At 43.1% G+C, this 23,637-nt stretch overlaps 3 protein-coding genes across 4 annotated transcripts; 2 read left to right on the forward strand and 1 right to left on the reverse strand.

The window, feature by feature from the left end:
* The first annotated feature begins 1,144 nt into the window (after nucleotides 1-1,144).
* chrnb1l (cholinergic receptor, nicotinic, beta 1 (muscle) like) lies at nucleotides 1,145-9,431 on the forward strand. Its single transcript, XM_041031147.1, has 11 exons — nucleotides 1,145-1,244; nucleotides 2,853-2,986; nucleotides 3,279-3,323; nucleotides 3,714-3,823; nucleotides 3,963-4,071; nucleotides 4,215-4,362; nucleotides 4,557-4,742; nucleotides 5,192-5,415; nucleotides 5,500-5,678; nucleotides 8,942-9,080; nucleotides 9,279-9,431. Exons 1-11 carry the CDS (start codon nucleotides 1,145-1,147, stop codon nucleotides 9,417-9,419), a joined length of 1,515 nt encoding a protein of 504 aa, XP_040887081.1. The 3' UTR covers nucleotides 9,420-9,431.
* Nucleotides 9,432-12,888: 3,457 nt separating this feature from the next.
* Nucleotides 12,889-17,174, forward strand: cldn7a (claudin 7a). Of its 2 annotated transcripts, none has more exons than XM_041031512.1 (4): nucleotides 12,889-13,111; nucleotides 15,331-15,562; nucleotides 16,024-16,125; nucleotides 16,593-17,174. In XM_041031512.1, exons 1-4 carry the CDS (start codon nucleotides 12,889-12,891, stop codon nucleotides 16,759-16,761), a joined length of 726 nt encoding a protein of 241 aa, XP_040887446.1. In that variant the 3' UTR covers nucleotides 16,762-17,174. The 2 variants fall into 2 exon arrangements, with proteins under 2 accessions (XP_040887446.1, XP_040887447.1); XM_041031513.1 differs by having other exon boundaries at nucleotides 15,331-15,495; nucleotides 16,041-16,125.
* A 442-nt stretch (nucleotides 17,175-17,616) lies between these two features.
* On the reverse strand, nucleotides 17,617-22,174 carry si:dkey-112a7.4. Its single transcript, XM_041031520.1, has 3 exons — nucleotides 21,904-22,174; nucleotides 21,230-21,573; nucleotides 17,617-20,263 (listed from the first exon to the last, which is right to left on the reverse strand). The coding sequence occupies exons 2-3, from the start codon at nucleotides 21,408-21,410 to the stop codon at nucleotides 20,184-20,186; spliced, it is 261 nt and encodes an 86-aa protein (XP_040887454.1). The 5' UTR covers nucleotides 21,411-21,573; nucleotides 21,904-22,174; the 3' UTR covers nucleotides 17,617-20,183.
* Between the last annotated feature and the right edge of the window lie 1,463 nt (nucleotides 22,175-23,637).

A 23,637-nucleotide genomic window follows, 5' to 3' on the forward strand; every position in this document is an offset into this window, starting at 1 on the left:
ACAAAACTTAAGAAACTAAAGAGTCCTCAAACAGTCAGTGAGTTCAAATAGCAAACTAAGTTCAGAAAAACTGATCATGACACCTTGAAATACGAACATCAACTTAAAAAAAAAAAACGACAAGGAGGATCCGAGAAAGCAGCAGGATCCAGAGTTTATTCCATGGCTTTCACCTCATCGATCGTAGTCTTCATGTCTCAGGACTTTTCTTGCCATTTCTATGGCAACAACATCCATCTCTGTTTGAAATCGAATTCTTCTCTTGCCTCAAGCTCACTTCAAGCTCAATTTCAGCAGCACTGAGGTGAACTTTCTCCACTCAGACTCATAAACTCCTGTAAGACCTCTCCGAAGACGTCTGGTGATTCTGGACTTTTCTCACAGAGTCTTCCATTGTCTCTCATTTAAATTCCCACTCATCTATTAGCTTTAATGGCTTGGAGACACATCAAGTCATGTGAGAGCTGCTCTGCTGAACGATGCCTTTTCTGCTATACTGACTGCTCTCCATGAGTCACACAGTAACAGTTCGTCTGATATTTGAAACAATTAAATGCCACCTATTAACCACTTCAGCTCCAAACTACTGCCAATCATTCTTTGTCCACAGAGAAAGTCACACCCCCCCCATCAAGTCCTCACTCCACCCCGTCCACTTGTTCTCTCCCCCAAAAATATCTCCATTGTCATAACCCGTAACCCACTGTCATTCCTTTACCCCATCCCGCCCCCCCTCCACTTCCTCTTCCTCCCACCCACAGTCCTAACCTCAGATTGCTGAGCACCAACAGGTGCCTCCCCCACAGGCTTCCCAGTACAAACACATTCCGCCCTCTCGTCACTCCCAGCACGCGCGCCCAATCAGGCCGTGGTTTCACCCATGGAGCCATGGCCACAAAGAAAAGAGGAGACATGAGAGAGAGCTGTTAGCCGAACAGTGTGCGCCGCTGAAGGTGCCAACTAGGGGCAGTCCAGCTGGAGGTGTGCATTTATTTCCCTGAGAGAGGAAGCCGTGTGTGAGCTTTTGGAGACACTCATCCATGTACAGTAGGTTCCAGGTGAAGGTGAGGGGGGGTCAAAGTGCCTGGCTGTAGCAGAGAGTGGGGGGCCTTGGTATTGGCACACAAACGTGTAAGAAGATGTCATGGCTGTCATGATGGGGGAAAAGAGGATGAAGCTCAACATTAATGCGAGAATGAACACGCTTCTCATCGTATGCAGCAGCCTTTGTCTCGCTTTCGCTGGTAAGGACGTTTGTATGACTGCCGGAGTGTGTTGTGGTTGTATTTCCTGATGTGCTCAGTTCAGTAAATGTACTAGTTTCAACCAGGATTTGAATTTAAATTTTTTTTTTTTTTTTTTTACTCTGAAGCTGTTTAAGTTTTTATCAAGTTTTCAAAAATAAATATAAGAAATCAAATGAAGTGCATTTTCCTTAATCTGAATTTATATATTCAGAATTTTCTTTAAACTCTAGTCAAACACAAATACATTGCCTTTTAAATAAATAAGCACGTGTCAAACTTTACAGTGACAGGGAGAGAGAGATGGAAAGACACTGGGAGAATGAAAAAACAAAAACATCTGATTGCCTTTGACTTTGACCTCTGACCCTATATCGGGCTTGGAAAACAAACAGTTGCCCTGTGCTTGTTGGCGACCTGCGGTGGAGTGTTCCCATTCCTCTGTCTCTCTGAACACTACTACCTACTTCCTGTGGAGCCGCTCTGAACAGAATGCTTTCCACAAGCTCACACTCAGGAACCGAGGCATTGCTGCACTGAGGATAATTATATTATAATCAGATAACAGACCAGCATCTCAGATTCCTCTGCATTCAGTTAAATTGGTATTGATTCCAATTCCTCTGTTTTTTTTTCTTTTTTGGGGATAAAATCATAATTAGAATCGATTTGCGATGACTAGTTCTTATCTGGGCTCAGCTGAAGAGCTTTGACTTTAACCCTCTGACCCCACAGCGAGTGTGTGGGTAAAGCAAAAAGCTTTACAAGGCTGGTGACCTCCACAGGGGGTTCTGATGGAGTGTTCCTGTCTCCTCTGTGAGCCTCACACCAAGACTGATTTTATATCTGTTTTCCCCAAAAACAAGAACCAACATTCAGAAAATAGAGAGCAAAGATCCCACTGAAAAAAAAACAAAACACGTCCTTATTCTATGTCCTGTCAAATATGTTTATTTTGTTCCTCTTGAAAAGCAAAAAAATCTGCTTTGGAACATATAATGAATCATATTAACACATCATTGTTTGTTAATCAGACTCTATTTTTGTCCCTGATGGAGCTGGCATCCCATACATCCCTTTGATCCCGTTCCCCCGCTGCATATCAATTACATTAGCTCAGTCACCTTTGCTACCCATCGTACACCACCAGCACCTGCCCTGCTTCTTTTTCATGTCCTGTCTGTCCTTCTCTGTCTTTTCCACATGTTGTTTAGTCACATATTTGGACCAGTCGCCGTGCAGATTAATCATCTGATTAATCATAATACTTCAGATTTAATGTCCATCTTTCCTCTGAGTAAATGTTTGGCAACAAACAGAAAACCAATTTCTGTTTCAGTAATGGTATTCTCCTGCTCTGCCACATGGCTCTGATATTTATAGAATAGAATATGAATCAGAAAAAAAAAACACCAGTACCAGTCCGTTCGTTCTGAGTGCACATGAGCATACAGTATATTTTTAGCATGGGTCATCCCAGAACCCCTGACCACTGCAGACCTGACTGACTGATCCACAGAGAACAAACCTGCTGTGGCTTAAAGCTGCACTTGTTCTGTGTGTATATCTGTGTCGTGTGACTCGCCTTCTTCTTCTTCTTCCGTCCAGGGGCCTCAGAAACAGAGCGGAGACTCCATAAGAAGCTGTTTGAGAACTACAACATGAAAGTCAGACCAGCTCGTTACTGGGAGGAGAGGGTGATGGTGCGAGTTGGGATGACCCTCTCTCAGCTTGTCAGCTTGGTAAACCCAAACAGCCGTGATTGCACCCTCATGAATTATTCTGAGCCATTTAAACATCAAGTTGTTTGATGAAGTTAACTTAGAGAATATGCAGTGTTATCCACCAGTACACACACACAGACCATCACCCAGAAAACCCCTGGCTGCTGCAGGCTCATCCATTCCTCCATACCCAATTAGTTTCTACAGAGCAGGACTGAGAGTAGCAGCACTGTCATGCACCACAAGACATGGTGGCATCATTAATGTTTGCCCCCCCCTCTCTCTCTCTCTGTGTCTCTCTATCCGACAGAACGAGAAGAACGGCGAGATGACAACCAACGTGTTCATGAATCTGGTATGAGCACGAAAACATTCATCTTCATCACTGAGCTGCTCTCGGACTCCTCTCTCTCCTCCGCTCTGTCGCTCTGTCCTCAAATGGACTTGTCACTTTCTATAACCCCAAATTATTTCTTGCTTTATCGCCGTTATTCTCCGACTCGCTCTTTCATTTTTGTCCCTCGCCTTCGCCAATTAGGATTAAGGATGGCTTGAGTGTTTCTGACAGTGGTGTGTGAGACTGTGTCAAGATCAGTGGGATTTAAATGACCTATCGAAGGCAGGAGAAACAAGGATGTGAAAGGCCATCACTGCACCAGAGTAATGATTTCACTTCTTGTCTGCTGTTATTCACATTCTTTCCCCCCTCCCCCACCTCTCCCCTCCTTCCCTCCTTCCCTCCCAGGCATGGACAGACTACAGGTTGTCATGGAACCCGGAGGACTATGACAACATTAATGTTTTGAGGATTCCTCCTAACAAGGTGTGGCGTCCTGACATCTACCTCATAAACAAGTGAGTGTCCATCTACGGTCACCACATCATCCATCATACTGTAACTAACAGAGGATCTGACGCAGAGACATGGATCATATCAAACATGAAAAGAAAACATTACATCGACTTTGTCTTTCACTTTGTCTTTGTCCAACAGTAACGATGGTCAGTTTGACGTGGCCTTGTATGTCAACGTCTTGGTTTACAGTGATGGGACCGTCAACTGGCTTCCCCCAGCCATCTACCGCAGCTCCTGCTCTATAGAGGTAAAAATCCGATCACATGACATGGATGGACCATCAAACTTACATCCCTCTGTTAGTTATTTGTCTCTATTTGGTGTTGGGATCCCAGACAGGACATTTTGTAGCTGATATTACAGTAAATATGCATTACCATCAATCCACAGGTGGCGTACTTCCCGTTTGACTGGCAGAACTGCAGCATGGTTTTCCGCTCGTACACCTATGATGCCTCTGAGGTGGACCTGCAGTACTTTCTGGATGATGATGGCAAAGAGATCCATGAGATTGTTATAGATGAGAATGCTTTCACTGGTTAGTGCCTGCAGTAATCTTAGTGTCCTCTTTAGCTGCCTTGGCTAACTGATTCCAGACGGTGCACAGCAGAAGTTGAAAATAATTTGTGGATTAAACACTGCATCTTAACAGGAGGTTTATACACGTGTGGTTGCAGAACATCTGCTAATGTCGAGTGACAAGAGAAAACCGCCTTTGTCTTCTCTCCACAGAGAATGGAGAATGGGCCATCTGTCACAAACCCTCAAGGAAGAATGTTAAAGAGGACCTGTATGAGGACATCACCTTCTATCTCATCATACAGAGGAAGCCTCTTTTCTACATCATCAACATCATCATGCCCTGCATCCTCACCAGCGTGCTGGCCATATTCGTCTTCTACCTGCCTCCTGGAGCAGGTCGGCACATCTGACATGTTTTGACATTGTGACTACACATCAGTATCAAGAGGCGATATAGGAAGTGAGGCTACTCTTTGATACGTCGGCTAATGTCATGTCATGAAGCATGTGTACATGTACAGACTGCTTCATGAGGCAGAGCAGCGTTTGGAGGAATGGACTGTTTATTGATGGATTATGGATTGAATGGAGGTGACTTTGCCCGGGAATCTACTTTGTCAGTCTTCAGATTTCAGAATAATGTTTCACTGACAGGGTGGAAAATACAGATTCAAGGAAAAGAAAAAAAAAATTAAAAGTGCAGGATGTTTCGGGCGTATAAATTTGATTTCAGGTGATCTGTAATAAAATCTCTGTCTTTGTCAACATGAAACAGAAGCTAGCAGAGTAATATTTGCATCTGCACTGTCGTAATTAACTGTCCAAGTTGTCCCTGTCGTCTGCAGGAGAGAAGATGACTCTCTCCATTTCTGTCCTCATCGCCCTGACTGTCTTCATGCTGCTGCTGGCTGACAAGGTCCCTGAGACTTCCCTCGGCATCCCAATGATTGTCAACTACGTCATGTTTACCATGATCCTGGTCACCTTCTCTGTCATCCTGAGCGTGGTCGTCCTCAATCTGCACCACAGGACACCCAGCACACACATCATGCCAAACTGGGTTCGAAAGGTGAGGCTGGGGTTCAACAGTTGTTCCGGATTCGGTAGAGCTGAGAATCCTGATTTCATTGATTTCCAAACCTTACATTTCCAGGTGTTCATTCACTTCCTGCCCAAGTACATCGGCATGACGAGGCCAAACCCAGAGGAGCCTCTGTTGGAGGAGGAGTCTGGTGACGACACACCTATCCGAAGCTTCAATGGACGGCAGCCTGGAGGAGAGTACTTCTTTCGCAAGATCAACCCTGATCTTGTCATACCCTGGAGAGGCAGGTGAGGACACATTTACTGAGAAGGAATCGAACAGAGGCACAACAGTGAGAAATACTAAATCTAAACATCAGTTCTGTTTGTTTATTAGCAAACCTCTCAGGGTGCCTTTCACATAATATAATATCAAAATCCATTTTCTATTTTCTAAAAGATTAAATTTATTTAGATAGTTAATGAAGGGATTCACTTGTGAGTGAGACCAGAACTTTAGTACAGATAGAAAATTTAATATACTTGACTGGATTAGAATCTAAACACAAACCAAGCTCTGGAAAGAGATAAACTGCCCACAAGTTGTCATACGTCTTACCTGTCAAGACTGTTATGAACCACAGACCTGAAGAAACGACTGTGAGGGTCATCCGTCCTGTTTCAGCCTATTTCCAAGGCAAGATGTGCTGATCCTGACGTTACACCAGGGGAAAGCTATTTCTATTAATGTTAATAAAAGCCAGCACAGGCATGAATCTTCTTTGTACAGTGTGCCAAAGTGTGAATGTCGGATCTGATGCCAGACCAGCTATTATAGTAAAGTACACAGTGTGCTAGACTTGGCAGAATTACAGCCATCACCACCGCAGCTCAAAGAAGCTGTCAAGACAGTAACAGTATGTGCACTTAGTTCAGCCTCAGATATTTAATACAATATTTAATACAACCACATAAAACGTAGGATGACAAACAAAAAAGAGGGAACAATGTTTCATTCACTGACGCCTAAACTCAGTGTGTACTGTCCAACTACATTTCACTCTGGTTAATCTACCAGTTTTGCCTGTGCCTTGCTAGCCCAGCCCTGGCATTATAAACAGCTCCACAGTCCCCCTGAACCAGTCCTGGTGCTGGGCACCTCTCATTCCGTTCCTAAGGCATCAGATTCAGCCCGCAGCCCCACACCCCCATCCACAGTCGCCAGCTACTAAGCCTCTGTTTAGGTTGGGCATTAGGGAGTAATCCCACAGATAGGAGGTGGAGGGGGGGTTGTGAAGAATAGACAGGGTGAGATGAGTGGAGGGGAAGACCGGTGCCGAGTGATTGGACCAGAGGAGGATTTTGGCGTTTTTGATGTGGACGAGATGGCGGTTGGGCACCGTCATCCAGCCCATGCCATGTGGACGTCTTTCCTTCACCCACCTCTCTTTCTCGCGTTCTTCTGTCAGAGCAGGTCGACGGGAATTTTCTGGATGTTTGATGATGCTCGCATTTGCATTAACCACCTGTGTGCATTTCACTTGTATGTGTGAAAATCTGTTTGTGTGTGTGTGTGTCTGTGTGTGTCATAGTGAGAAGGGCTCCTTGTGTCTGTGGTAATGAATACAAGCTGTGGTATGTAGATGGCATGCAGCATGTAGAGCACCACATAGCTCTGCTGTGAGCTGTGGCCACACAAACACAAACACACACACACACACACACACACACACACACACACACACACACACACACACACACACACACACACACCATTCACACAAGAGCTCACTCGTTTTTATTGTCCCGCAATCCATCTGTTGTCACGGCGTCTTTCTGAGACGCTGATAACTTTTCCCACTCTGTCTCTGACGCCTTCCTCTTTCTGGTGCCGGAGGTTCTGCACATAATCAACACTATGCACACACTGTACAACTGTGCACTATATATGTGGACTGTAGATAAGCAGTGAAGGTGCCAGTACGACAGGTGCACTGTGGCACAGAGCCAGGCTTCTTCAGAAGGTGACATGTGTATATGTATCCTCGAAAGCTCAATGTTTCAGTGCTCATATGATAAAGATGCAGTATAATGCTCTAATGATGACATACGGATGAAAACAAAGCCAGTGAAGCTGCTTAGTATCTGTAATAGCATGTGACACATGAGCAAATGAACAGATGACTGAGCATCTGTCAGATCTGTTCACACGAGCATCTCCTGTATGAGGACATGAATTTAACAAGAAGACACAGAGAATGAAACCAACAGCAACTAACAAATAATGAATGCTAAACAATAAGTTCTGGGACATAGGGGACACTAAGAGACACTGATGAGCACCATGGCAGAGTAATGTCTGTGTTTTTGCTGAAACGTATTTTGAGGCTGAGTATTAGACACAAACATCACCACCTGATTGTTCTTTTCCTCACAGAGCGTCACTGCCCATGTGCAGAGAATAAATGAAACCCTTTATCATACTATTACAAATCCACTAATGTGCTCTTAGGGTTGCTATGTCCTGTTGGCATGTGTATACATGTGTGTACATGCCAGCAGGACATGACAGGTGGTTGTCAACATGTGCACACATGCCAACACAGGCTATATTCCATATGCTACATTGTTACTGTAGCAATGTTGAAGATTTGACTGACATAAGTGCATGGTATTCAAACATAAAGCTGTGACAGCAGATGAACAGATAAAGATATGTTTTACTTATACCTGTGTAACCTGTGGTGCAGCACGAGTATGACCTGACCTGCTGACATTATATATTGTTGGGTCAAATATTCCGAATTTTTTTTATTTTAGTGATAATCTGTAATAACGGACTTTGTAAATTCCTCAAATACACATTAAACTTTATATATTCTGGTTGAGCAGCAAAGTTCCAGAGCTGAGGCATATTATCTGGGCACTACAAGAACCTCTCTGCTCACATGTTTTGCTTTCGGGAAACAGCTATGGGAGGGTAAGAATGAAGGGGGTTCAAAGGTCACGGCATCCTACAAATGTTGACCCAGTGTTGTGTCAATGTCACCCCTTTGTTTGTGTGTGCTGCTGTCAGTCAGTGCTCAGGGGCCTGCAGTAGTCCTGCATGTCTGCAGCTAGAGGGCACACAACACATTCTGTACGTTATGAAGAGACAACACTGACGTCTGACGTCTGTGCTGTGCGTCCTCCAATGGACAGATAATGTCAGGGATGGTTTGTTCCAGCAGAGGTGAACGAGGCTGTGCCTGTGACTCATGACATGCACAACATAAATCTGAGCTTGTGGAGTATTTGTGAAGAGTGTAGCTGCATTTTTTTAACTTCTACGAGAAGACATGTGTCTAAGTGTTAGCATGACAGTCCTGACAGGTGAGATATTACCAGATTAGAGTGCGTTTTCTTTGGTAACGACCCAAAATGAACAGTTTTACAACATGTTTAAAAGTATTAGATCTTAGCACAGGTTTAACCAGACTAAATGTCTTATTGTAGCCAGTATTGTTGCTTCCTCATTTCTGTTCCTTCTCTCCATCTTCAACAAGTTCTTCGTCTTTCTTTCTTTCTGTGAGGTGTGAGAGCACAGTGCAGCTCCAGCGGCTCCCGAACACTGACAGCTACTGTCTGATCCTCCCTCCCAACCTGAAGTCAGCCATCGCCGCTGTGACATACATGGCCGAGCAGCTGAAGAAGCAGGACACGGACGACACGGTGAGAAATGTGCACGACACGACACGACACACGCTGTCAGACAGCTTGTTATTCAGTCTGTCTGCGGTGCTTGAGCACAGAGTGCTCCAAACATGCCCCAGCAATGTTCATGTGTCATTGCATACATACAGTACATTGCTGACTCAGTGCTTACACTAAGTGCTTTTGTATTTGTGTGTGTGTGTGTGTTCCCTCCAGATGACAGGAGATTGGCAGTTCATTGCTCTGGTGGTGGACCGACTCTTCCTCTGGTTGTTCGTCATCATCACCACCCTGGGAACCCTGGCCATGTTCCTGGATGCCAGTTTCAACTACACCCCTGATAACCCCTTCCCATAGAAGGCAACACACACGCACACACCCTCAGTTGGAGTTTGGTTGTCACTTTATTTCCACTTTTTCTCGGTGCTTTCTGAAATCACCACGTCTGACTTTCCATGAATCCCTATTCCATATTTCTGTTGTCAGCCTCTGAAATGTGTTGTGAGGTCAGGCTGTCACACAGCCCGACACACAGCCCGACACACACAGCCGACGTGACAACAGAATCCATGTATAGATCTATAGGAGGTGAATGTTTATGTGGTAGCACTCAATGGTTTTGCATTATTTTTGTCCAAATAATGTATTTAACACGTTGTGATGATCTTTATTTGAGTCTCAAAGCTTGAAATACATGTTTCATTAAAGTGACGCTGTTTGTGTTATTTCAAATAACGCCTTTATGAATGTGCTTTACTTTGTGGAGCAGACAATAATTACACTTAGTGGTTGTAATGCTGGTTTTGGGCAGTAGAGGGCAGTAGTAGATAGTTAAGTCAACACTACTATTAGGAGAAAACTGACAAAAGGTGTAGTAAATATTTCTAGTCAAACTTTATCCCTAATATTCTGCTTTCACTGTTCAAAAAACATTTAAAACATTATTTTATTTCCCTGATATTTAGAAATTGATGATTTTGGGCTGATGATGTTTCAGAAAGCACCTGACTGATGTTTAGGGATCTTACAGACCCCTGTTTGGTAAAGTAAACAGCTGTTTAGTAAAGTAAACAGCTGTTTACAAATGATGAGCAACTAAATCTAGTATCAAAAAACACAAGGGTCACATATGTGATGCAAACAACCACAATAAGACACAAAACAACTAACACCGGGGTGCAAAATGACAACAAAGAGATGTAAAACAAACACAGAGAGATACAAAACAAACACAGAGAGATGCAAGTGAAGATGCACCTGGGCTTTAAAAATAGATCTAAACACAATTTTTAAAATTTGTTTGACAACTGTGCCCCTCTGCTTTGAATCTGGGGCCCCAGCTGATTAGGTTGTCTACATTTGCACTGTAGCCACTTTCATGCTTGCTGATGTGCAGCATAAAGCCGCAGTGTAGCACTCATGTAGCACTGGCCCAGCTCTTAAGAGAAAAGAACACCTCTCTCTATCTCTCGTGGCCTCAGAGGGAAGACGAGAAGAATGAGCCCACAAGACCCGGGAGCACAGTCTGTTGGTCCTGTCCTGCTGCTGCTGCACAAAAGCCAAGTCTTGTTGCATAAGAAGGCTGACGACGGAAAAGAAAGGGGACACGAAGAGAAGGGCGCCATCCCCCTCATTTGCGCACTCAGAGCTTTTCAGGGAAAAAGCCGTGGGCCCAGCGTGTTTTATTGCTAATGCCTCAGTGACTTCCAAGGGCACTTAAAGGACTTCAATCATTAGATTTGCACTCCACTTGCTCACTTCAGACCCCGAGGAGGCCTCAGAGACAGGGGAGGAGAGCCCCCCCGAGAGAATGTTGTTAGTGCCCTTCTTTGGGGCTGATTTAGCTGTTTTCTTCTTCACCTCCCATTGAGCGTTGAGCAACGGCTAAACCAGCAAGACGAATGTGTGTTTACGCTTTTTAAAAAAGAAAGTAGTAAAAGGGAAAAGAGGAGAGCGAGCAGAGGGGGGAAAGAGCAATGTTCTTTTTGTATTCTTTGCAGTCCAGGTCCTGGGTGGAAAAGCAGCCAAGAGGACATCATATAAATCAGGTTACCAGTAGCAACAGCACTGGTAGGCCTGAGACCGGCCCCTGATCGTCTTCCTGCTCATCTTCATCTTCCATGTCTCACACAGCACTTTGTGCCCACCTGTCTTGTTTACAAATGTTTTTTCTTCATTGTCTCCTCTTCATCTTTTCCTTCCCACCTTGACCATCAGAACTCCATCACCCCCCCACCCCCCGAAACTCTCCTCTTCCTCCTCCTGCTACTCAACCTGAGTATCAAAGTGAAACCGATTCCTTGAGCTATCGGGTCATTCCTCCCCGGCAACAAAGGAGGCATTTGTTGGCCTCTACAGTTGAGCCTCGAGGCCTATTACTCAAGTCTGGATACAGTAGAGGGGAAAAGAGTTATAGTGAGAGAAGAGGTGGGCGAAGGTGGAGGGAAAAAGGGCAAGAACATGAGAAAATGAAAGAACAGTTCAGGAGAGTTGTGGGGCAGGAAAAGAGGGGGGTAACAGACCTGTGAGAGCAATCCAGCAAAGCCTCATTACATTTTAAATACGCAACCCCAGCCAGTAGGTGAGCACATTCCCATTAACCTGGCAGTGGGGATAACTTCCTCCAGGCTTATGGGTTATTACTTCCTCTCCCATTGCTGTAGGACTATTGTTTAGCCACAGTGTGAAGTCACGCACACTGCAGTGCTAAGCCTGACCTCTGATATGGACAATGCTTGCTATTGTCTCGTTTTGTTTTTTTTTCCCCCCATTCACACCGCAGGAAGTGGCTACAACTTGCATGTTAATGGGACTAATGTAACAAATATATTGTGAAATATTATGAAGCAACAAGAGGAATAAAATAGTCACAATTAATTAATGCAATGTTGAATTAATTGAATTAATCCAAACTCTATAACTCTGACCTTTTGCATATTTTCAGTGTAAAATGTTTTTTCTTTACTATCTTTTATCAAATGTAATTATGGATGATCATCCAAAACAGAATATGTGACACTGCACTGTCAGCTACACCCTAGATCCTCCATCCACCTCTTCCCACTAAGTTCACCTCAGTCTGCGACTTTCACTTGACTACATGAGTTTCCTACATCCCTTCAGAGAGGTGGTGAATCTGCTCAGAGCCTGTCAGCAGCCATCTGATCGATGATCTGGGCTGAAAAAAAAAAGGGCAGTTGGGAGTTTAGTCTACTTTGTAAAGAAACTTGGACTTGAGTTATAGCTTCAATCTGGGTCAGTGGCCATGCTATAGACTGTGTAGTGTGTATACTGTATTCACACAGTTTTAAAAATATAAGTCTACTTTTAATCAGATTTGAAAATGACGCTGGAGCAAAATGATTTTAATATGAAATTGTGTAAATTCATTTTAAACACTCTCTTGATGCTGATATTAGAGTTGAATAGTGATACTGATATTGAGAATGGCAGGAAACACAGGAGAATTTAAAATAAAGCTGTGTGGGTTTGTAATGATGGAGCCGCTGAAGGGTCTGACAGGTCTGAAAAGGTTGAGACACTGTGGCAACCTGTTGCTTTGCTGGAAGCACAGGGAACATTTCCCAGCAGCAGCCCCATGCATCAGCAGGCATGATAATTACACACCCACTTCACACCATCACCCACATCTTGGAAGCCCATCCCCGACTGAAGACCCCCGGTACACAACTCAGGAGCGACACGGACACCACCGGCGGCTTTTGCATCATTTAATGACAATTAATCGCGTTTAACTGAAATTATTTTAGGAGCTTTATAACTTGCACAGGATTCTTTTGAAAGTTATCCTAGAGAAGGAAAAACGATGGCCAACTCCGGTATTCAACTGTTGGGATTTTTCCTGTCGTTAATTGGCATCGTCGGACTGATCATCGGGACCATCCTGCCGCAGTGGAAGATGTCTGCGTACATCGGGGACAACATCATCACAGCGGTGGCCATGTACCAGGGGCTGTGGATGTCATGCGCTTTCCAGAGTACCGGACAGCTCCAGTGTAAAATCTACGACTCCATCCTGCAGCTCGACAGTAAGTAGCCCAGCATGGGCTGAAACAACTTTTAATCTATTCTGTGCTTCATTATTATTATTATGATTATTATCATTATTATTAGTCGTAGTAGTAGTTGTTGTATAAGGTTAGTCATCACTGCTATTGGCATTAAAATCAACAGCCACCCCTCAAAGTTGACGCAATGAAATTCACTACGCTTGTCCCATTTAACAAGTGGTATTACAGTGCTGGTTATTCACAGGTGTGTCTCCACCTGGGGACACACCTGTTCCATCAAAGCACCTCCTCCTTTGTCTGAGTTAGACCTCAATGGCCCACACTGTTATCACTGATTAGTTTTACCACCTCAGGGAATAAGCTGCTCATCAGGTCTTAATTACCATCCATCAACAGACCCCAGCCTGCTGTGCCACTACAGTTGGGACATTGTCTTCTCTATAAGGTTTCTTCTTATGAAGACAACCACAAAGTCCCTGAGAAAAAACTTTGAAAAGGAACCGAGGAGGGTTAAAACTGCCGCCTCCTACCTCCTAATGCACAAACGTCCCAACACTCACGCTCCGGCACACTCACACACACGATGATACATCACACATCATCACTGTTAAAGCCTCCAGATCGGTGGTGAGGAAAAATTCCTTCCAGACAGATTTGTTTTATTTGACACAAGGTGTGTGTTGTCAAATTATGGGCCCAGTGACAAACTGTAGCTCCGCTTCACTTAGAAACAGCCTATAAAATAAAACAGGCGGTGCAAACATCACAGAAACAGTTGCCAAAGATGTTGCCAAAATAATCTGTTTCAGACCTTCATGGGTAATGGTGACCATGGTAACTAAACAAGAGCACACAGTCTTCCCAACCATCTACTGAACATAAACCATCACTGTGATTTATGATCATTTCACAAAAGTTTAACATGCACACTAATTAAATGCGCACTAATTCAGGTTTTGTTGTGCAGATCCTGCAGATGTTTGACCTGCACTTGAGTCATGATGGAGGTTTTCTAATAATCCATCTATGGACAAACACTGTTGTTTTCTATGCTATTATTTTCTATACTAATGCAATTCAATTTAATTTTATTTATATAGCGACTTTCCACAATCAAAATGGTCTCAAAGTGGTAGAACAGCTGGGAATGGAGGAGAGGAGGAGAAGGACATGCAGCATATAAAACATGATACAAACAAAAGCAAATTGCTAAAGCACAGCCTTGGATTTGGTTTGAGATAATCTGATGCAATTAGCTGAAATTATAAGGGCCTCAACATGGGCTTGTCTTGTACAAGGATCTTATGTCAAAATTTAAACTGTGCAAATTCCAAAATTAAAACAAACACAAGATCAGTGTGGGTCCACAGTTCATTTTTGGGAAACGGGGCCTCTTTGGAATTTAATCCAGCTGTGGTCTGATGGTTTTATGACCCACGCTTGGCTAAAATGATGTTACTCTGTTGTACAGTTGTGTGCATCTTACTTTGGACTACTCTCTCCTCTCTTTCTTTCCTCTACATCCTCTTCCTCTCAGTGTCTCTCTACCCATCCTTCCATCCCTCCCTCACTCGTTGCTGGAGGGTTTTGTTTGTTTGGGCAGGGCAGGGATGGCCTAGACTGGCACAGACTGGTTCTAGGTGGACAGAGGGTGGGGGAGATGAGGCACCCTGTGATAGGTTTATAGTGTGAGAAAGGGAGGGGGGGGGGGGGGGGGCTGACAGATGAGGATCTTAACAGTAGTGTTTCAGCAGGCCTGCACCTCTCAAACAGCAACAGAAGGAAGGGAGACAGTGAAATACAAAGTGTGAGATGTGTCTTTTTTGAGTGTGTGTGTTCATGTGTATCCCATGGTTTCTGTTCCAGGAAAAGCTCACATTAAAGTGCCCTTACAGGCTAATGTGAATGTAATTCACAACCTCTGGACACACACATAAAGCCTCATTGATAGGTTCAGGATGGTTTATTAGTCGTTGCTTATCATTTTCCAGTTTGTGCCTCCAGACTTTGACTTTGTAAATAGGGCTGGTTATTTGGTTTCATGTGCTCTTTGTGTTTTTTGTTTTTTTTTTTTTTGCAAAAAGCTGCATTTTTAACCTTTTTAAGCTGCACTCCCACATTCCACGAAACAAAAGGACGCCTATTCACTGCCTCCCCTGGCAGAACCACCACACACTCCCTGCACTCTTCTTAAACCTAATCATTTTTTTTCCTTTCCATCTCTCTGTCTTTTCTAGGTTCACTTCAGGCCACTCGAGCCTTGATGATAGTTGGCATCATCGTGTCCATTGCAGGGCTGGGTGTGGCCTGTATGGGAATGAAGTGCACCACCTGCGTAGGGAGTGACAAACTACGCAAGTCCCGCATCGCCATGACAGGAGGCATCATCCTCCTGGTGGGCGGTGAGGATGGAAATGCTCCTATAGAATTTTTACCCAAACTTTTAAACCAAATGTTTAACATAGAAGCTGCTGTGTTGCTCTGGTGAAATAACGCCAACCACGTCACATGTTATCATAACCACTGTATAGAACCTATGCTATCAATCGTCTATGGGACCTATGATAATCAACATAGTTGCGTAATATTTGATCCTGGCTCACACCAGCTCACCACATCATCACACAGTTGCTTAGATCTCCTGTACATCATACAATAAGTAGGAGGAAGTTTGATCCTGAGACCAAAAAGCTTTCCTCCCACTCTTCTGGTCCAGCCCCTCAGAGGTCATTAGACTGAACGAGACCAGTACTCCTGGCACTGATTCTAACATAAAGGGTCCAACAGGCTCCGAGGAGAACAGAAACACTAAAAGCTAATTGTGCTGGAGTCAATAGATAGCCGCCTGGTGACTTATAAAGGGGATAAAAGCATGTCTGCTCTTCCAGGTTTTGATGATGTGCTGATGGACTGATTGATCTTTGTTGCTGACTTTCTCTCCTCTCAGGGCTCTGTGCCATCGTGGCGTGCTCCTGGTTTGCTCACAATGTCATCCGGGCTTTTTATAATCCCTACACTCCTGTCAACACCAAGTAAGTGGATCAAACTCCCACTGTGTTCAAGTACTGTCATTAAAGAAAGTGTTAACGCTCTGAGGAAAGAAGCGTTCCTTTAGGTATTATTTTGGAGGTACGTCACACACATCAGCAGGAAATACTGCACATTTTACTCCATTACATTTATCTGACAGCTTTTATTACTCAAATGACTTTGCAGATAGACATTTAACACAGAGAACAACACCACCAGTAGTTATACACAGTAGTTATCCACCTTTTACATTAAATACAGCCTATACATTAATATATCAGCGATAAAATTTTAACAATATAATACAGTAATGTAAAACTTTATGAATAACTACCATCATGAATAAATTAGTTACTTATGATGAAATGTTCTTCTTTCTTCCTTAACTTTGCCAGAGGTTCAGTTTTGTCACTGTAAATCTTGTTTGCTTTGTGATTCCATTCAGTCTGTTTTCTCTTCTCTCTGCCAGATTTGAGTTTGGTGCGGCCATCTTCATTGCGTGGGGCGGCTCCCTCCTAGACGTCCTGGGTGGGGCCATGTTGGCTGCCTCCTGTCCGAGAAAGAAGCAGGTGTCCAAATATCCATCCATGGGAGGTTCCCGCTCCGGCCCTCCGAGCAGCACTAAGGAGTACGTCTGAGAGCGCCCCCCACCCTACAGCCTGGGGCTCAGACAACAACTTGTTGCAGCATCAGCGAGGAGTAAAAGTGAAGGCGTATGGGCAGTTGTGAATCACAGACAGATGCGACAGATGTTACTGAAATGGGACTTTCTTTACTTTTTCTCCAGGCCTTTGATAACCCCTTGATTATCAGGCAGAAATCTCAATTGTTTCATGAATGATGTCTCACACTCCGTCCACAAATTCCACAGTTGTTTACAAGCGGTCTTCACAAATACATTATAATTGGATCCCCTGATTTAATAGACAACCCCTGGGGTGTAACCTCTTGAATTGTGGCCTAAATGATGGATTATAGCCAACACTTGCACATCCATGTTAGAACCAGCATCTATTTGCGTTTGCCATGTAATTGAAAGTAATCAATTCCAGTTTGGTGCCCAGGCTGCGAACCAGGGGTCCTCTGTACACACAGAGACACAGGGTGACAATACGGTGTTTTATATTAACTGTTGGTGGTTCTAAAATAGACGTTACGATGAGCAGGGTGTGACTTCGCACACAGGGCTCACTGTGTAGGGTCGACTGTATCACACAAGCCTTTTACTATAACACTCACTACAGGCCCTGCAGCTCTTCATACCAGTCTGTTACAAGCTGTGCTCACAAATGAAATACTTTATTATGTAGTCACTGTGCCGTTATCGCTCTAACAGCTTCCATATCAGCCACTATGAGAATAAAAACTGCCTCTATTTATTTTTTTCAAATGTAGGTTTTTGCTCCTGTGTAGATTTACATAACTGCTAGTTCACTGAGGCCCTTTCATAGCTTTCAGAAATTCTGTCGTATTTTTATTAAGGTGTTTTATGCTCCGAACAGTGTCTGCTGTTTTTCTTTTTTGTTTTTTTTTTTTAATGTCATACTTTTATACTCTTGGCTCATCTAGCAGGTACAAATGAGTGAAAGAACATTTTTAACATGTCCAACAGTATTATAAAATAAAAAAAGAATAATTTCTTTCTCACACTTGATTGTGTGATGGTCTCTGTGGCTCACTGTACAACAGATTGTCTCCATTGTTAGAAAAAAAACAAGTCCAGCTTTGAGCGTAGGTGACGTGTTCCCATTTGCAGAACAGCACATGCTCCCAAAGATCTCAAAACTCTTCATGCAATCGACAAAACCACAGCTGAACTGTAAAATCCTTTCTCCAAACGGCATCAAATCATGGCTTTACACCTGCACTTAGGTAGTACTGATAAAAACAAACTGAAAACAGATAAAACAGTTCAGAGTATGTGCAGAGTTCGACACTATAGGGTTGTTTTCACACCACTATACTATACTACTGTATATTTATATATGCGGAAGCTTTTTAAGTCTCCAGTGCGTGTACATTAAAAATAGACTTCACAGCCAAGCAGGAGACATGTTCATACATTCAGGATTTTAAAATGTGATAGATTTAATGTTAATTTTTAACAAGGTTTCTGAGCTTTTATGTGGAAAAACTGGATCTCAACAAAGGTCAAGCGTGACCTGACTGCAACGCTGAAAGACTCACTCTCCAATCAAACCACTACGTCCCCCTACATGTGATTGTATAGTGGTAATACATTTTTTAAAAATGTACCTCTGCATATGTGTGTACAAGTTTTGTGAAAAGTGAAAAGAACTATAAAAAACAAATCATTCTCACGTAAAATGCATTTTAAGTATTGATCACTGCCTTTGCCAGTAGTGCATCAGAGGAACAGAGGAAAAACTGTAAATCGTGCGAGTTAAAGTACACTGACTTAACGTAAAACACACAGATTCCACAAAGATTCGTCTTTTATTTCCCGAGATGCATTATGAAAAGTCGACCATTTCCATGCAAATGGCAACCGCAACCCAAACAACAATCTCTGAGTCAGAGAAGGAGCTGTGAAATGCAGTGCTTCCATGACGCAAAAACAAAAAAAAACTAAAGTGAACTAATAACTAATTTCACAGCCAACTAAGTAACATGACATCAGCATGAGCCTTTATAGACATTATGTCATCCCAATGCCCACCACAGTCTTTAAACCCCACCCCGCCCAAAACAAAAAAAAACTCCATCAGTGTTAAGATTGTCTCAGCAATAAGACACAATCATAGGCTGCTTGTTTTCATTACCTCATACTGTAATTGTAAAGGAAAGGTTGACATTATCTTTAAACAGTCAACCTGAACCTGAAAGACACTATGATGCCACCTGGGTGTAGCTTAAGAAGCAGTATTACTGCTGTGTATTTTGATGATCAGTCCGATGTAGCATTAAATAATAATTTGGCAATTTTTTTTTTTCTTATTCAAAACATTTAGAACTTTAGGTCCTTGTCTTTTATCACAGTTGTGTGGCCAACTGGGAAACCCTGCCTCTGCAAAACAAACAAAGCCTCCGTCGCAAATGTGTTGTTGTTGTTTTTGATATTTTACTGCTGAGTCTGCAGCTCAAGCCAACAATGAGCTCAGAAAAGCGCCGACTCCGCATGATCTAAAGAGCAAAAAAACAACGGTGGTGTGGTCTGAAATACTACTACATAGCCCTTAATAACAGGATACCAGTTACGTGTTCTGATGCTTTAACAGACTCCATGCATAGAATTCTGCAACATGTCACTGCACATAACAGGCATTCCCACAAAAGTGCACCATTAGGAAACATAATAAATCTCAGTTATAGATGATGGAAGCAATATCCATTCAGAAACAAGTAAAAACCATGTAAGAAGCCATAACAACACAACAAAGTGTCTCATTTTGTTTTAAACAATAAATAATTAGCAGTAGTTGTTTTTTTTTTTTTTAAATCAGTAAATAGCGAGCTTTCATCCACTGGATAATAGTACACCACTTGCATCAGTGTGAGAGTAGAGAACGATAGTCATTGCACAACCAAAGCTTAATATTTTACCTGTGTGATACACATTAACAGGCTTTGTGTTCTCTCCCACAAACACCCCACAGGCAATCAGTAACCCTCGGCGGCGCGCAGGCAGCTGAGAGGCTGCCTTTCACCTAAAACATCTGCTCAGTGCAACTTTTAGAAATGTAGCCCTTGTTAAGAAGCTCTGAAAAATATAGACACGTTCTCCAAATCCCTTCTCAAGTCCTGATAGTCTACCACCTACCGAGGTATAGAGTAGAGGGCGATGCAATACAATTCATTCACAGTCTGACCAAAGTTAAGTTAAATAAACACTATATACAATCAGGGCCTAGGCTTCAGCGGGCGCTAAATGAGCCGTTTTTTTGTGCCTTGTTGAGCCATCAGATGCTTCAATAGGACACTTGACAGGATCAAGGCCAAGATCACTGACGTGGAGGTTTGGCGTCCCGGGGGATTTCTTTTTTCTTTTCATTTCTTTCTTTTCTTTTCTTTTTTTTTTTTTGGCACTTCATGGTGAAGTTTAGGAAATGGGCGACAGGGAAACAGGACACTGCCCGTTGTTGTTCATGATGTCATCCAGGTCTTCGTCGTCCAGGTCCACTGAGGAGAAAAGGTCAGAGGTCAGAGAATGTGCAGCGCTACTAAACCAAATGCAAGATACTGGATCAAAATGGAGCTCAGACACATCTATTTTATCCAATTTAAGAGATCAGATCTAAAAGGTTTGATATGCTTTTATGCTAAGATAAGTCAAACACCTTCTTGATTCAGCTTCTAACTCTCAGCAAGAAGTAGATAAATGGTTTTCTGAAGATGTCAAAACACTGCTTTAAATATTTAACAGTTTTCTAATACCATCCCTACACCGGAGGCTGAGGTATTTGCAGATGATGTTTTCATGACACTCAGTCTAACTGACAATTGCTGACATTTAGGGCTTACGTAATTACTATTGAAGGTGTTCTCATCTGATTTGGTTTGCTCTAATTCTAGTGTTTCCCAGTGTACATCATAAACTTAAAAATAAAAATAAAAACATCCATAAACATGCATTAGGGTTAGTAGACTCCTCTCCTCTTTCTTTAAATGGATAACTGCCCTAAAAATAAAAAAAAATACACATTCTATTCCTTCTATTGTTCTGAAGCTCCCGTCCCGTCCTGTCCTGGAGTCCTGCTGGTCCTCTGTCCTTAGATTGGAACTGTTTGCTATTAAAAGCATAACTACTGTAGTCATTACCTGTAGTTTTCCAAAATATAACTACAACAGCCCATTCACTCTGCTGTCACACATAACTATGTTACAGATAGGAGGACACGCTGACTTTAAAATCAAACATACTGCATGCAAGCTGCTGCATGGACATCACATGAGTTAATGTGTGTATGGGTGCAGCTGCTGAAGGGTCTCATAGTCATTTTGTGACAGAGAGTTGTGCAGTGTCTTGTGCATTTTTATAATGAGCCCTGGAATAAAAGCTGCTGTAACAGAGCAGCTACTCCCTGCATCTGTCCAACTAATAAATTGCTTTAAAAAAAAAAAAAAAAAAAAAGTACCACCACTCACCTTTCTTGGACCGACCAATCTGACCCAGTTTGGGTGCCCTCTGTCCAAGTCTCTGAGGATTGGGCCCGCCGCCGTGGCCGTTGACCTGGGGGTGTCCCGGGTTGTACTGCCCCGCGGGGCCGGGCTGCCGTGGCGGCCCGCTGGGCGGAATGAGCTCGGGGATACCTGAAGCTCCGTACATCTCTCTGCAGGGCGCCTTCTCCTAATTGGCCGCTAGATGTCCGTACAGTCCAAGCTTTGTGTCGTGTCGGAAAGCTTCTTACTTCCGCAATGGCATTCAACAATGAATGTATGGACAACAGACGACAAAATGTTGGAAATAACAGAGAGAAAGTCCTCGCTGCCTGTGAATGAAAGTAAACACGTTTGTCAAAAATAGCTCTCATGCGTCAGAGAGCGGCCAGCTTTTGGCAAGTGCGCACAAACACTTCTCCGCTGTTTATACTGAAATAAACGATGTTCTCTTATGTGTTTTCCACTGTATTTCTAAGAACAGGTGTAGCAAATGCCTTCCTGGCCATCACAACAGCCGAACAGCACAATAACGTGTCTTCCGTATTGATCCACTCACGATTCTAAACTGCTTTTCCGCTCGCCTATAAAACCAACACTGACCGATCGCCTTCTCTTTAATCCTTTAAAAATACTGTTAAATATCATAAAGATCACCTCACCTCTTCTTCACCGACGCCGCAGTTATGAGCTGAATCCGGTAAAAGCGGCTTCTGAGAACTGTGTTGTTGTTTATCTGAGCTCTCTCTCTTCTGGCACAACACCGAGGAAGCGTCGATTTAAAGGGGCCTCTCGTCGTTTTCTCGGCCTTGGGGATTTCCTCGTATTGTGTCTTGACTCATAGCGGCATGTGCGCGTCTCCGTGAGGTTGACATACGCGACAGCGCTGGCACTTGGGGTTATACAGTTGACGTGTGCCAAAGTTTCAAGGGCGCGGTGCGTAATTACGCGTCTTCAGTAATGAGAGAGTGACTCCGGCGCCAGCCAATGACAAGCACTGCTCAATAATCCCCCATACATAACACACGTAATGCTTCATGTCAGTGGCAGCAGTTCAAGTCAGCTGTGTTTCCTGTCCATACTTAAAAAAAATACATCACTTACATGACAAAGGAAGCGAAACATGTAATAGAAAAAAAAAATTCAGTTTACTAATCTCAGATATGCTCCCATTGTTTCCCCTGTGATTTGTGTTTCCCCTTTCCTGTGTCTGAATCTAACCTCACCCTAACCCCAACCAGTTTTTCTGCAATGTCTAACCATAGCCCGCTCACTGAGGCCTATCCCAGCCCACAGAGGGCAATCCTGAGGTATAAAAAAAACAGATTTTTAATGTTAATAGCTTAACTTTTGTCAATAATAATGTTGCAGAAATTTCAGCTTTATCAACTCGGGACTCATTTAGGCAAATGCTAAATCCAACACTTTAATTCTTAAACCGTCAATCAGTGTTTGCAAACTCATGTTGCATGTTTTTTCCTAATTCTAATAGAGATCCTTGAATTTGGGGGAAATGTGTATAAAATGGTGCACGCGGTATCTAGAATACTGACACTTGATGTAATGATGCAGCCATAAAAACATGCAAACTTGTGATATTTCACTCACTGTGAACATCATGTAGCTTTAAAGAGAAGCTCATACACAAAATAATAAAATCCTATTACTCAATGAAGAGGAAGCGAAATACAGAAACACAAAATATCCCTAAATATGACACAATATGCAATATAATTATTTTTTCTATCCAAACTACTTAAGGAGGAAGGCACTGATTAACTGTTATTTTAATTATTTAATTTTAATAATTTGAATTTAGAAATTATCAATAAAAGTAATGTTTGCAATATGTAGTTCTGTTATTCTTTATGTTTATCATTCAGTAACTGAAACATGTTATTGCAGCCTGTGATAGCAGCACAGGCAGGGAGGTGCAGTGAAAGCACACAGGGAAACAGACAGAGACATACGCAGACAGTCTGAGGAGGAGCTGGTGGAAATGGGTTAATGAGGAAACTGGGAACAGATGCATGAATGAGCTTTGGGAACAGGAAACCAGTTTAGATCTAGCTGCTGACCAGTGGATCTGACCATCAGGTGACTGGGATAGGTAGGAAAGTCTGAGGACACCTGGTGGGCGGATGCAAGGTAGCAGGGGATGGAAGCCAAAAGGAGCAGGGTTGAGACATGAATCCTAACAGGGACAGCAGGTCGAGAGGAGCCAACAAGAGAGCCCAAAGATGAATCATGACACACGGGCCAGGCCAAAACTGCATCTACTACAGTGACTTCCAACCAGAGTGGTTTGTGACCAGGGGAGTACTTCTGCATTTGTCAGAGGGGATATGAAACTACTGTGGAACACAGTTGTGTTCAGGGGGGAACATTTAAACGAA

Source organism: Toxotes jaculatrix, chromosome 23 (assembly GCF_017976425.1).
Source record: "Toxotes jaculatrix isolate fToxJac2 chromosome 23, fToxJac2.pri, whole genome shotgun sequence".
Classification (NCBI taxonomy): Eukaryota; Metazoa; Chordata; class Actinopteri; family Toxotidae; genus Toxotes; species Toxotes jaculatrix.